The sequence below is a fragment of the Mastigoproctus giganteus genome, chromosome 7 (assembly GCF_048544385.1).
Source record: "Mastigoproctus giganteus isolate SK-2022 chromosome 7, ASM4854438v1, whole genome shotgun sequence".
NCBI classification, from domain to species: domain Eukaryota; kingdom Metazoa; phylum Arthropoda; class Arachnida; order Uropygi; family Thelyphonidae; genus Mastigoproctus; species Mastigoproctus giganteus.
The window spans coordinates 8,129,881-8,145,826 of NC_143581.1; the positions used below are offsets into that span (position 1 = coordinate 8,129,881).

General features: G+C 34.0%; 1 protein-coding gene across 1 annotated transcript in view; it reads left to right on the forward strand.

The window, feature by feature from the left end:
- Positions 1–1,831: 1,831 nt before the first annotated feature.
- The window catches only part of LOC150082469 (transmembrane protein 231), a 33,065-nt gene continuing 18,950 nt past the window's right edge, over positions 1,832–15,946 (forward strand). Inside the window, exons 1-4 of the mRNA XM_090377775.1 lie at positions 1,832–1,970; positions 6,677–6,840; positions 11,730–11,858; positions 14,579–14,722. Coding sequence (XP_090233901.1) covers positions 1,832–1,970; positions 6,677–6,840; positions 11,730–11,858; positions 14,579–14,722 — 576 coding nt within the window. The remainder of the gene's footprint in view (positions 1,971–6,676; positions 6,841–11,729; positions 11,859–14,578; positions 14,723–15,946) is intronic.

Consider the following 15,946-nt stretch of genomic DNA (forward strand, 5'->3'; position numbering starts at 1 on the left):
GAGTAGAAACAGGTGCATGTATATTTGCATTTACACCAATGCTAGGAGTATAGTTAATAAATTTGATTAACTTGAAGTGCTAGTTAAGACATCAAAGGCAGATATTGTTGGGACATCAGAGACGTGGTGTCACATTCAACCCCAGGGACTCACATCTGGTGAGTATGGGCTTGGCACACCCAGGGTCCTGAGCTGGATATCATCATCCTTCTCTTTCTTGGTGATTCCCTTCTCTCTCTCTCTCTCTCTCTCTCTCTCTCTCTCTCTCTCTCTCTCTCTCTCTCTCTCTCTCTCTCTCGGGGTAATTCAGAAATTTTTTTTTTTTTTTTTGGCTGGTCCGGTATAAGCCTTAGGCTTCCTTGCACCATATGGCTAATAATAATAATAAGCAGTGCATAATTGGAATTTGTGGAGCACAATGTGTACAGAAAGGATAGACAGCCCAGGAACGGAGGAGGGTTAGGCTGTTAGTTAAGAAACATAAAATCTAATGAAGTGCATCCAATTGATGTTGGTGTACAATGCAATGTTGAGTCAGAGTGGTGTGACATAAGCACTGGGAAAAGAAAAATGAGTGTTATAGGCCTAATGAATCTGATGAGTATAATGAGAAATTGTGCAAAGAAATAGAGTGGGCCAGTAAATCAGAGTGTTTTATAATGGGGGATTTTAATTTCCCAGAGATTGACTGGAATTTGTGGGTTGGTTACTCGCACACTAGCAAGGCTTTTGTGGATTTATTGGATAATTGTTTTCTACAGCAGCATGTTTGGGAGGCAACTGGAGGGAGTAATACTTTTGATCTGATTATCAGTTGTGATTCTTCTGCATGCATTAAGATTAGCATCGTAACCTATGATATGGCAATTTCAAAGATTGTGTGTAATGTAAATCGAAAGGAACTTTGCTTTAGACAATTAATTATTATTATTTTATTTATTTATTTTTATGTTTCAAAACTTGGCTTCTTTGTGTGTAGTTAATATTAACACTAATACTTTCAAAATTAATATTAAATTTAATTAATTTGTTAATTGAACCAACCTTAATTAATTTTTATTAATCCATTATTAATCCATTATTTAATAATTAAATAATTATTTGATAAAAAAATAATGAAAATCAAAGGCCAATTTCAGCTATTTGGCCATCCTTGCCAGAACGGTTAGTTACGGCTCTGTGCATAATGTAGAACAGTAAAATTAAAGTAATTTAAATTAATCTCAAATTATATTTCTTATTATTCTTTTTTTTAGACATCTGCTGAATAGCATTGACATTAGCACTAGCAGTTTAAATGATGCAAGAAAGCAAGCTTATACAACATCAGCCAAAAAAAAAAAAAAAAAAAAAAAAAAACATGACACCTCCCATTTCACTTATTCAATCCCTCCAATAGTTTGTCTAGTTCGTTTTTTTATTTATTTATTTAATTAAGCTATCAACTTCCACAGCAACTGATGGAAGTTTGTTCCAACGACCAGTTGTTGCTATTTTTATATGGGTAGGTAAAAGTTTAGCCCCTTTTTTTATAGACCATCCAAAATTTTCCATTTTTTGATTCTTCATATAAATACTTCATCTCACACAATTTCTCTTTGAAATACATCGATAATTTTCATTATCCATACTGAAAATACTTCATATCATCTATCGATGGCGAAAATTGAAGCTAACTTTTTCCAAGTGTGGGTATATCATTACCACAGCTGTGTATGCGACTTTCTACTTGGGCTACATCTCTCCCACTTTAAAGAGTGTTTTATATTATAGTTTCGAAACTTTTAAAAAATGATTTTCTTGGGTGGCGCTTGATATGGATTGTTTATAAATGGCTGTTTATCAAGTTTATTCACATGCAATTCATAAAATATACAGAACTAGTTTATGTTCTAAAGCTACTATATTTTATATAATTTGCACAATTCTTACTTTCGTTCCTCCCTTCCTTATAGCCTATAAAAGTCAAGGTAATGGGGGTAGAAAACGTTGCCCATTTAGTGTTTTTTCTAATAGCCTCCAGGGACTTTATGGCCAGTGGCCTTTTCTTCACGAACATTGTTTGTATTTAGCATTTTCTCCCATTAATATTAACACTTCTTTTCGAATAGTGTATTCATTTTAACCAGAAAGAAATTTTGTCTTATGGGAGAGATGGTTCGTACGTGCTACATTTGTAACTTTTGCGAGTGTCAGCAGTTCTTTAGCACGTTTCGTTTTGTTCATCCTCATGTGACTGATGTGGAATAAAAATGTTCTTGGGGGTCTTAACTCCCTCATACTCTCCCTGTGGATGTGCATGTTGCTTTGATTATGATTTTTCACAAATTCCATGATGTCATTATGTTTAGTTTAAAGGAGTTTTTATTAATTTTAATAAATTTTAAAAATTATCATTTTTTTATAATCTTTTGCCGTTAGTAACTGAGTTGGATGTTTTTACTCCACAAAACGACAGTGTGGAATTATTTATTTGGGGGAACAGATAAAATAAACAGGGAAATATAAACAACACATAAAAATAAACTTCGAGTATGTACAACTAAAACAGCCCTTGTGGAAAAGATTATAGACGGTCCAGGTTACAAAAAGTTTTTCTTATTCAATTAAGTTTTGGCACTCTAATTCAGTTCGTTTCCCTAGAAAAATAACCAAAGGGACTCACATCTGGTGAGTATGGGCTTGGCACACCCAGGGTCCTGAGCTGGATATCATCATTCTTCTCTTCCTTGGTGATTCCCTGCTACTTCTCTCTCTCTCTCTCTCTCTCAGGGTAACTTAGAATTTTTTTTTTTTTTTTGGCTGGTGCAGCAAAAGCCTCAGGTTTCCTTGCACCATATGCCTAATGATAATAATAATAAAATGTGAAAAATGCCTTAGCATGAACTGCCAAGCTTTGGTGGTGAAATATCACTGGAGGAGAATAAAGTACAATTATCAAATTATGAAAAATGTAATTTTTAAGTCACCCTTGAACATAATGGATTTGGATCATTTTTATTGATTTGGATTAAAAGTTTTGTTTTATTGGATTTCTTTAATAATCACAGTGGTTATATTGAAGCATTATATGTTAATTCCACTTTTTACTCCTTATTATATCTATATTTTACACATACATCTTAAAAATCATTTGTAATATTACAGAAATGTCACGAGCCTGTTCTGTGACACTTTTATTTAGCATATTTAGCCACTTGTTCATTTCTAAAATGAAGTACAGTTTCATGTCTAATATCTATAGTAACAAATTGTTTTTGCTCAGGAAGGCTTGAAACTGAAATTATTTAGATTGCCTGCATTATTTAGATGATGTATAATTCTCAAGGATAATAAATGCTTCCCTGTATTGAAATTTACAGTTAAAATTTAAAAGTTTTTTTTAACAGCTATTGTAAGCACGAGAATCAGAGGGAATGAAAGGTTGTTTTATGTATTGAATGGATTCACTTTTGAAGAACTGAAAAACTGTTACATTTAGGAATCATTAATGTATCTTGGATACAGTAATGATTTCTAAATGTAGCAATTGGTTTCTAAGTAATAGTTTCTCCTGTACAGTAATGATTTTTAATTTCTTATAGATAATTTTAAATTTCTGGTGGTCACTATTTTATCTTTGATTTCTCCTGCTGTGCATTGGAAGTGAAGTAGTAAGCAGATAATTTTATTGGATAACAGACTGCTGTTACTAATGATTATTTTTTCTTATAACCAAATATATTGTCAGAATAAAGAATATAATCATAAGGTATCATTTTAAACAATTTCTTACCTTTTTTTTTCTTCAAAAATCATATTATGTAATATGATAGCATTTCTGATATGTAAAATATATCAGCATTTCTGCTCTTACATATATATATATATATATAAGAGCAGAAATGCTGATATAAAAAAAACAAATTTTCAGTCATTTGTCTGGCAGCCACACCTTTTCAATTTAAATTTATGTCTCCTTCTGTGCATTGTTTGAGAAGGATGCCATCAGCATTTAGTTCACTTAATCCATTTAAATCCTTAAACACTTCAATCAGGTTGCCTTGCAGATGAGATGCTACAATTTTCAGAACTGATATCATATTTTATTCTTTTTAAGAATACCATTTTGTATTCCTGACTAATCTTGTTGCATTTTTCTGCTTCTGTTCCAACAGATCCACATATTTCCTAAAATGAGGCTTTCAGGCCTGTGCAGTACCCAAGTATGTTACCTAACTATAAATTTTTATTGTCTGAAGAGATAGAAATTAAATCTTCATTCAGTAATATGTATAACAGCAAAATGATGCCAAGGGTTATGAACCATTATGATATACAATGGAATAATTGCCTCTTTGTCCCTGCTGGCAAAATTCTTGTGTATCATTAACAGAACCCTATTAGCTATCCTATCAACTTATTCTGCACTACTCAGAGGACTTTAGGTCAGACTATAATTACCCCATTTTATCTTCGTTCTCCACTGCCTTGAGTACAATACTACCTAGTTGGTATGTTATTCTGGGATTACTGCAACTTGCAGTACCCTGCATTTATCAAAGTTAAATCTCAAATGTCACTTCTAGCCTATGTGCCTAATTTTTCTAGGCCTTTTTCAGTAGCATACTCTAAGATTTCTATCTTAAACATCCTATCAGCCTTTGCATCATCTGCAAACTTAGATACTAAGCCTGATATACCTTCTTCAGTATCATTAATAAATGTAGAAAACAACAATGGGCCCAGCATTTAATCTTGGGGAACTCCATTAAATAGCAATTGTCAGAGAAGAGCAGTGCCCTTTGATAGCCACTCTTTCTTTTCTCTGTCACCCACCCATCCCTTTATCCATAGTATTAACCTGGCCCTAATGCTACACTGTTCTCATCTACAGTTATGTGGGATAGTGTTAAACATTTCTAAAATCTAAGTATACAATGTCAAAATTAATTTTTTCATCAATTTCCTTTGCTACTGCATCATCAGTGCAATCATAGTATCATCAATGCTACGATTGTGTTGATTTTAGCATTAGCATTAGTAGAGGCATATGATGCAAGAAAGCAAGCTTATGCAGCATCAGCCAAAAAAAAAAACTCCCATTTCACCCCTCCGTTCGTTTGAAATACCTGTCCAGCTGAGCCTTAAATTTATTTAGGCTATCAACTTCCACCAACCAACCAACTACCCGCTGGCTAAAGGTAAATTTCCGCACATCTATCCTACATCTGTCTTTCCTCAATTTGAATTTATGCCCTCTCAGGTGATTATTCTGAGCAAGAGGAAGAATCCCATCGTCATTGAGCATGCTCAAACCATTCAAGGCTCTATCAGATCACCTCGCTGGTGCCTAGTCACCAGACACTGTAATTTGCAAAACTTAAGCCTTTCTTCGTAAGAGCAATCCTTTGTTTCATTCACTAATCTTGTTGCCCTTCTCTGTACTCATTCCAGCAGCTCTACATCCTTCTTGAAATGAGGCCTCCAGACCTGTATACAATCAAGGTGTGGCCTGACCATTGCCTTATACAAGGGAATAATCACCTCCTTATCCCTGCTAGAAAAATTCCTCTATATCATTGACAAGACACCATGAGCTACTCTTGCAGACCGTCTGCACTGCTCAGAGAACTTCATATCTGCTTGCACAATTACCCCAGGTCCTTTTCATTCTCTACCACTGTCAGTGTAGTACCACAGAGTTGATACGTTGCACTGGGGTTACTGTTTCCCATATGTAATACTTTACATTTGTCAATGTTAAACTTCATTTGCCACCACTCAGCCCATCTGCTCAATCTTTCCAGATCCTGTTGCAGCAGCATAGTGTCAGTAGTGTCCTTAACAACCCTGCCAACCTTTGTATCGTCTGCAAACTTGGACATTAAGCTTTATATACCATCATCAATATCATTTATAAATACAGAAAACAACAATGGACCCAACACTGAACCCTGAGGAACTCCACTAATAACATTAGTCCATGATGAGCAGTGTCCATTGATTACCACTCTGTCTTCTCCTCCTCAACCATCCCTTTATCCATAGGAGCAATTTGCCTCCAGTGCCACCCTGCTCCAATTTGTGCAGCAGTCTTCCATGTGCAGCAGCATCAAAATCCTTTCTAAGATCCAAATATATAATATCAAAGTTATTCCCTGCATCCAGTTCTTTTGTGACTGCATCATAGTATCCATTCAAATTGGTCAGGCAAGACTTTCCCTTAACAAAACCATGCTGTGTCCGAGATATAACTGAAGTCTTGTCTAGATGATCCTGCAGTGCTTCTTTAACCAGTGCCTCCATTAATCTTCCTGGAACAGAAGTTAAACTCACAGGTCTATAATTACTTGTGTCAGCCTTTGATCCTCCTTTGTGAATTGGGATCACATTTGCACATCTCCAGTGTATGGGTACCTCCCCTGAGTCCAAAGAAGCTCTCGATTTCTTAAGATTTCTTAAACTGCATTCTTATCAAGATGATCCTGCATATTAATATATACTGTGATTTTATAATTAGTTGTGTACTTGTAATACAGTTCTGATGAAAAAAAAAAAAAAAGTCAGCTCTATTTTATATTCCTAAAAGAGAAATTGAAATCTGAACTCATCTCATGTTATGAAGACTGTTACTTATGAATTCCGATTAATTACATGTAAAATTAGAATAAATGTGTTTGTTTTTGTATTTTAGGATTCTGGAGGAAAATTGATATTTATAGGGAGCATCCAGATGTGCATTTTAAATATCAGATTTTGTTGGTGTTGGAGACAAAGAACAATGGATTAATAGTATGGAGCACCTTCTCAAAGCTAAATCAACTCATGGAAAATAACCTAAAAGTGCCTGTGATTAAAGTAAGATTTAAGAGAGCATTTAGCTCTATTATTGTCCACATATAAAGTAACATGTTTAAGTAGGATTTTTGAATATAAAATTCACATATCTAAAATTCAAATCAATTCACAAATCATATTTAATAAGATTTTATTATATGTCCTGAATTCTTTATACAGACCTTACTTGTTTCTTTTTAATAATATTAAATATTTTAATAAATATTGTTAAAGGTACATGATAGTTCTAGGTTAAGCAAAGTTCTGAGAAATTTCTGAAGGCTCTTTGTAATTTTGAATTACAGTGTGCAAAACTTTGTTAAGCAAGCGTCAAGAAGTAGATGTTGATGAAACATTGTGATCGTGAGTGTAGTTTATTTTTTATCTGACACACTTGTCAGCAATAAAAAATATGATTCAAATAGGAAATTGAAAGTTTTCTTTAACATACAGTTAAAATATAAATAAGTATAAATTGCCATAAAAATAATATTTTCAATAAAATAAGGATGCTACTTACAACAAAGATGAGAATAAAATTGAATACACAAATATTAAAATCATAAAAGTTTAGAAATAAGACATGGAGCTTTCAGCTAATATGCTGTCTTTATCAGTATGGTAAATGACATGTGGCAATCTATTAAATAGGTAATAGAACCAGTAGTTGTCTTGGCATTCTGAAAATGTGAGCATCAGTAAGTGAATTACATCTGATGCTTGAGGGGTTCTCAGTCAGCATTGTCACTGTGTAGCTGTGGTTTCTATTCTTCAATCTCCCTCCTCCTCTACCATTTTATCACACTTTTGTTTTTTCACAACAGCAGGGCCTCGGAGATGGGTTTAATGTGACCTGTTGCTTCTGTTAATAATATTAGGTTTGGTATTGTACATAAACAATGCTACAAAGGCCTATAAGAAATCAGTGAAACTGAGTTTGGTGACTTTGCTGTTTATTTTTCAGTTATCTGTGTTATATTTAAGAGAGTGGGATTTGACCACTTTAATTTTCAGAGATAACTGTAGTAAAATTAAAACTTCACTACCCGTTTTACCACTCTTAGAATTTAGATGATGTGTATAACTAATTAAGGAGGAAAATGCACAGTGTATAACATCATTGGATTGAATAGAGAGCTAGATTTTAAATACAAATATCATCAAAATTATCTGATTGGGCCAATTAGAGGATTATCAAAATAATGCTCTAATTGGCCCAATTTGTTATTAATGCTATGGCTGAAAAAAAAAAAAAAAGTTTCTGTTAAAATCCACTAGTCAGTTATAACAGCATTCACAGAACAACTGGACTTATTATGATGAAGCAGTGAAATACCTTGTGGGGATACAATAATCACAGTCACTAGATACAGGAACAGAAGGAGGCAGCTTCATCATAAAAAACACTTCAATCCTCTTGGAAGTTTTTTTTTTCCCCCCTGCATGACAATATCTGAAGTTTGATTTCAAGTTCTTACTCAAGCTAATAAGCATATTAAGAGCAGCAGCAGAAAAAAGAGAAATGGCTTTTTTAGTAAACCTAAGATCATACAGCTCTTTGGAAGAGTATTGAACCAAAAAAACACAATTACTACAAATGTGTAAAGTGAAGTGGATCACAATATACTAAGCATTTGGATATGCTGTGTGAACAGCACCACTGTGTATAACATTATCACACTTTGTGCAGTTAAAATATGATAAATGTTTTACAGTATCATTAACTTTTGTCCCTGGCAGACACTAATCCTATTCCATATGACCTTTTTGCATAATATTTCCTTTTTCCTCAACAACCCAACACCAACAATAGCTAAATCTACTATGCCTGATACAAGAGAGTAAGCTCTCTAGCTTTGATTGGGCAGTTAAGTGCTTCATGGACTCCATTTTAGTTTTTTCAATGGCATCAGGCCTTTTCTTTTAGCATTCAGATTTGCCCATTAGAATGTGAATTTTTACTTTATCTTCTCCCAACTTAGCTAAAAAAAACTTTGTGAATTTTGCTGCAGTTTTCTAATATTTATACTTTTGAAGTTGGGATTTTTGCTATGATAAATATAAAATTATGAGTTAATCCCACATTTGCTCAAATATAAACGAAATTTGTAGCTTTCATAAAGCATATTTCTCATTATTGTTATGGTACTCTAAATAGCAAACCAGTTTTTTTTTTTTTTTTTTTTTGTTATGTATATCTGCTTTTATTAATATCCTTATTTTTACGCAGTAGGTAATTCCAGATAGGTGTCTGTAGAGTTAATTTTTGCTAAATATGTAGTGTGTCACCATAAACAGCTTTTATAAATTTGTATTGGTAAATGAAGCAATGAAAGCTTATGCAGTATCAACAAAAAAAAACTTCCCATATCACCCGTCCACACTGTCTAATAAATGCATCTAATTCTTCCTTAAATTCAAACTGCTCACTTCCATAACACCAGATGGAAATTTCTTCCAACAGTCAACTATCCTCGTTTTTAGAAAATTTTCACACATCTATACCTCAACCATCTTTCTTCAATTTAAATTCATGCTCCCTTATGTATGTGGCCTGAGCAAGGGTGCCATCAACATCTATGAAGAAAGGCTTAAGTTTTGCAAATTACAGTGTCTGGAGACTAGGCACCAGTGAGGTGATCTGATAGAGGTGTATAAAGCCTTGAATAGTTTGAGCATGCTCAATGCTGATGGGATTCTTCCTCTTGCTCAGAATAATCACCTGAGAGGGCATAAATTCAAATTGAGGAAAGACAGATGTAGGATAGACGTGTGGAAATTTGCCTTTAGCCAGCGGGTGGTTGGTTGGTGGAACAGACTTCCATCCCTTGTCGTGGAAGTTGATAGCCTAAATAAGTTTAAGGCTCAGCTGGACAGGTATTTCGAACGAGCAGAGGGGTGAAGTGGAAGTGGTTATTTTTTATTTATTTATTTTATTATTTTTTTTTGGCTGATGCTGCATAAGCTTGCTTTCTTGCATCAAATGCCTCTACTAATGCTAATGCTATTGCAGTAGTATGATTCCCTGATTACTGTCATTAACCACCCTGCCAACCTTTGTATCATCTGCAAACTTAGCCTTCATCAATACCATTAAAAAATATTGAAAACAACGAGCCATGGGAAACTCCATTAATAACATTAGTTCAAGAAGAGTAATGCCTACTAACTGTCTTTTTCCACTCAGCCATTCATTTATCCATAGCAGTAGGTTTTACCCTAATGGCATGCTGCTCCAATATATACAGCAATCTTTCATTTGGAACAGTTATCAAAGCTTTTCTGATATCTAAATAAAATATAAACTAGCAGTTTTCTGACCCATGTAACAAACATACTCATATCCCTTCTATTTAAGTGTATTCCAGCTCTGTGAAAATAGTCTCCTATTAACAAGCATAGACCATGCTGGAAAAATTCTACACAACAAGCCTTGCACAGAGTCTCCATGGCTGAATTGATTGATTACACCCTCCTATCGTATGTGGTCAGAACCAGGGGCAGTTCTGGTAGGTGTGCAGTGCATGCATGCATGCAGGCGGCCAATATACTTTAAAAAATAAAATTAAAATGTAATTTAATATCATTTTGATATAGTGGTTGGTGATGAAATAGTGAACGTGGCATTGTTAATAAATAATATTGTATTCTCTAAAGGTCCATTTACAATGAAAATTAAACATAAAAATAACGGAACAAGTGTTACCGTAAAATTAAGAAGTCATACCAACGTTCACAATGGGAACATAAACATGACCATAAACATATTTGGTAACCATGGAAACACAACATGCTCTTCTTTTATACTTCAAAAAATTGATGTTTGCATGATATAGCTGTGCAGTTTATGGTTATAAATAACGACGACGCATACATGTTAGGTGTTTTGCATCAGAAAACTTAGAAGTGCAAGCACAGGCAATGGTGGGTTCATCCATTGAACCAGAGAAAAATTCAACAATGGGACTTCCATAACTGTGTCTTGTTTTAGACCACGTAAATAAAATAATAAAAGCTTGGAGTTTGCAAACTTTCATGTTAACGTCTTATGATTAAGTTTAAGGTTACACTTACGTAATTCATTGTGAATGGTTTCATTAAATAACATAGGTACAAGGTTTTATGCTTATGTTATGTTTAATTTTCATTGTGAATGGGCCTTTATTCCCATACCATTAATCTTAAAGCGATACTTACACCATTGTTTTAATTGTTGGCGGAAATTTAAATAAAGGGAGAAATGCGCATGAACGTTATTAATTTAAATATTCACCCAACAATCAATTCTCTTGTCGACCATTTTCACAGCAAAAAATTTGTTACTACCGAGTGAGCATTGATAGGGTCGGCCAAATATCGTTACTACCGATCCGCATTGATAGGGGCGACCAGATATCTCTAGGACGCAGGCGGCTAACAGTCCAAAACCGGCCCTGGTCAGAATTGGAGACACTTTTAGTTCCAATCCTTATAATATAATATTCCTTATAATATTATAATTCCAATCCTTATAATATCATTAGTACCAACATATGCAACAGTATCACCTTTTTGTGTTCTTAAAAGATGATAGCCACTCTACAACTGTCAAAAACCTTAGCCCTCCCCAGCAAATATATCCTGGTCCTCTTCCACTGTGTTGCCCAATTTATGATCATCCCATACATTTTTCTTCTCTACCTAACATCATCTGACATCTCTTTAGGGCTAAACCTGGAACAATATCTTTTAGATTGTGTTAAAAATAATCATAATAGCTTAGGAACTATTATGATTACTTCCTCTGTTTATGTTCTTTTTTTGCGAGGTCATTTGGTTTAATACAGATAATGAAATAAAATGACTGAAATATTTACAATGTTTGGCGTCTTTAGCTGTTTTGTTAAATTGCACAGTTTTATTTGTTTTAGTGTTGGGAAGAAGATGAAAATAGAGATGGAAAATATGATGCCTTATATTTTACAGCAGAGATGCCTTTGGAGGATGAAGAGGATATTATTTCTGTCAAAGTATTACTTTTCTTTGACTACAGGCTACAGGTGAGGTTTTTTTTTTTTTTTTTTTTTTGAGAAACTTTCTCAATACTGTCATTTATGAATGTAGTCCATTGGCAGTTACATGAAATGATATACAAAATATTGCAAGTTTGTAGCACATTTTCCCTACTACAGAGGCTTACCAAATTTTCAATAAATTGTGGAAAAAAACCTTGGAAAACATTGTATGTATGCTAAGCTTCAGAGTAAACAGAATGGTTTCCAGTAAACTCAGAGCAAAATTGCAAAAAATAAGAGTGTGAATTAGTATTCATATTAGTAAAGACCAAGTGATGCAAGAAAGCTGAGCTTTTACTGTATCATCCAAAAAATAAACAATAAATAAGTAAATAAATAAACTTTTGTCTGTATGGGGATCTGGGAATAATTTTTATGCTCACATCGCTGTCAAAGGATTACTCTCCTGTGTAATTTTTCTCTAACCAATCATGTCCCCCTTTCTTTCTTTTTATTAAGTATATTTCAGTCCCAGAAAGAAATTTTGAACCAGTGATGAATATATGTCCTTATTTACATGCCATTTGATTTACAGACCTGTAATTTTACCTTTCATTTTATATGCAAGTGCAAATTTTTAGTTATAGTTTGTCTTACAAATGCAGACAATTCTGCATAGTGCTTTAAAATGAATTGTTTTTTATACAGTTAGAATGTGCTGTTTAAATTCTAAGAACAGTTTCAACAAAAATAACCTGTGAGAGTACCTTGAACAAAAATCAATGATGGATACTTATAAGAAATAGCATCCCATATCATGATTTTTAGTGTAAATTTTAGTATTAGTCATCCCAAATGATGTATAAGCTTGTTTTCCTGCATCATATGCCACTACTAATGCTATTAGGAATAGCTTAAAAGACATGGTGTGTGCAGACCTAATCAAGTAGACACCTTAGGGGCAATGATTTTGTTCCCCAGCTCATTCATTTTATTAATTCTCTTGAGGGAAATTAGTAAAAGAAATGAGTGAGACAAGAAAGAGAAGGTTTTTCCTTCTCTTTCTTATCTCACCCAAGGAAAATAGGAGGGAAAACCTTTGTATAAGGCAATGGTCAGACCACGCCTTGATTACTGCGTACAGGTCTGGAGGCCTCATTTTAGGTCTCCTCCTTGGGCAGGAGCAGCAGTACATAGCACATGCTTCTTGATTAAACTGGGGTTCGAACCCATGAGCCACCAAATACGGAGGATGCGGAAAGGTCAGGGAATGACCACCGCTTATCCCCAGAGCAATATGGCCTTAGCTGCTAATGCTCCTAAACAACAACAGCCTCATTTTAGAAAGGATGTAGATTTGCTTGAGCATATACAGAGAAGGGCAACAAGATTGGTGAGGGGAATGAAAGGATCCTCTTATCAAGAGAGGCTTAAGTTCTGCAAATTGCAGTGGCTGGAGACTAGGCACCTGTGAGGTGATCTGATTGAGGTGTATAAGGCCTTGAATGGGGTGAGCACACTGAATACTGATGGGATTCTTCCACTTGCTCAGATTATGAACCTAAGGGACATAAATTCAAATTTAGGAAAGACAGTTGTAGAATAGATGTGTGGAAATTTCCATCTGTTGTGGAAGTTGATAGCTTAAATAAATTGAAGGAGAAACTGGACAAACTTTTAGAGGGAATGGTTTTTTTTTTTTTTTTTTTTTTTTTTGGCTGATGCTAAATAAGCTCATATGCTTCCTTTCTTGCATCACATGCCTTTATTACTATTTCACTCATTAGTTCTTAGCTTAATTAAAATAAATTTTTTCCCCTAGTTTTGAAACTAAAAATATCCGGTGGAATGCCAACATGTTTAATAATATAAATGCATGCTTTTTAGTGTGGTGGTAACAGGTACGTTATCATGTCTAATTTCATATTGCTTAAATTTTTATACCCTTATTTTCATCTTTGGCCTCAGGGGAAATTTGAGTCAAATTTCTAATTAATATTAATCATTAAATACATTGTTTTTGCATAAGCTATGCAAAATTTGTGACTATGTAGTCAGAATGGGTTTTAACTGCTGTTGACCATCCTGCCATAGCAGTCAAGATGTGCTGTACATAGTGCAAAAAGGTCTACTTTTGCCAGCATGTACAGCGTATTTTGAGGAAAATTAAGCATGGTGATTTTGAATTTTTTTGAGTTGTACACATTTATCAAGTATCCTAACATTCATTTGAACCTTAGATGGCAATGCAGAACATGGCGTGCCACATTAGGCACAGAAGTACTTAAGTTGGCACATACCAAACCTTTGTGCATTTTTAATGGATTTTGTGCTAAATAAGATTCCTGCAAATGCAGCACGTGATAGAAAGGACTCTGAATCATGCACATTTAGTGTCATCACATGACGAGTTCTGCAGACTGTCTGCTAGAATAGTTTCTGTTATGTATTTGCAGGCTTTGTTACCAGGCAACTGCTTTGTCTTTGTGCCTTATGTTTTCAACCAGAATTTTGTTCACAAAGCATTCTTCATGAAGGATGAAATCCTTATCATTCATTGTCATTACAAGACAAGTGTGTGAACTAGTTGCCTCATTCAGATTGATTCTGTTCAGATTGATGAACCGTTTATGATCTTCCAGAAAATACCATGACATTGGCATCTCATGTTGTTTTCTTCACATTTCTGATTTGACTCAATATATTTCTAAAGCTATCCCCCAAATCAGTGTACTTAATAATATTACTGCATTGTTCTTTTGTAGCTGTATTCTGTTTTTCAAATGGAAGGTCTGGCTTTTATTCAGCATGAGTCTTCATTGCCAGGGGCATCCCTGAGTGTTATTGGAGAATTGAGATTACATCAGAGAGAGCCATTAAGACATAAAGGCAGAGATTTGAGGTTTAATGTATGTAAAAGTAATAATGGTATGAGTTTGGTTACTTCTTAACTGAAAATTTTTATTTTTAATTTGATGACATAATATAGGCATAAAAGTCTTTTAGTGTATTATAAATTTTGGAACTAAAATCTAATTTTATTTTTACTTCTCAAAATGGAGATGCATGATTTTGCTGGTGGTGTTTTAAGTATTTCTTTTCCAGATGTTCAATGTATTTTCATATTATGCATATGAAAATATATTGAACTAAACATTATGCATAATCTAAAGTCCTTTTATGTCTAGTTGTGCATTATCAAATTGATTGTATTCAAATTAAAATTCTAGTGAGCATAACATGAATCAGAAATGATCTTGATAATATAATTTGATAGACATAATACGGAATGCGAATAAAGTTGCTGTGCACTCATGTTTAATTAAATAATAAAAAATCAGTTACAGTTTAGAAATAATTTTAACAATCTTTACTCATAAAAAAAATTATCATAGTAAATGTTTGAAATGATAACCATTTGCATTTAAGAAAGCATTGAGCATGTTCTTGAAAATGCTGTATAATTCTCTGGTGCAGACTTCTTCAACAATAGCATCTTTCAGACATCTTGTACGCTGCTTGTTTCAATTTCTCCAATGGATAATAATCTAACAGATTGTTTTTTAAATCCACTAATGCCACTCATAATGGTGTTTTATATTGATTTTCTTTCTCCATTAGCTGTGATATTACGTGAAGGTGATCCATAGTTGAGAATCCTGTCCTTAAGCCAGCTTGCTCTTTCGGTTGATTCTCATCAAGTATTCTTTCTAATCTGTTAGTAATGACCCTTATGAACAACTTGTAGATGTGGGATAACAAGCTAACTGGTCTATAATTTCCAATTTCTGATTTATCTCCTTTCTTATGCAGCAAAACTATGATTGCATTATTCCACTGCTTAGGTGTCATACCTTTTCTAATGCACTTTGTGAAGAGCCTTGCCAGTTTTTGTGTTATGGCTCTTCCTCCCAGTTTTAACAACTCTACAGTAACTTCATCTTCCCCCGGGGCTTTCCGATTCTTCATTTTCTTCAATGCATGTTCTACCTCATCAGGAAGAATATCGGGTATGTCATATGTGTTGCTACTTTGCAATCCATCGTCCCCACTGCTGGTGTCATTCCCTCGCTCCTTGTATAATTCTCTATAGTAGTCTTCTGCTATTTGAATTATGCCTTCTCTGCTGTTTA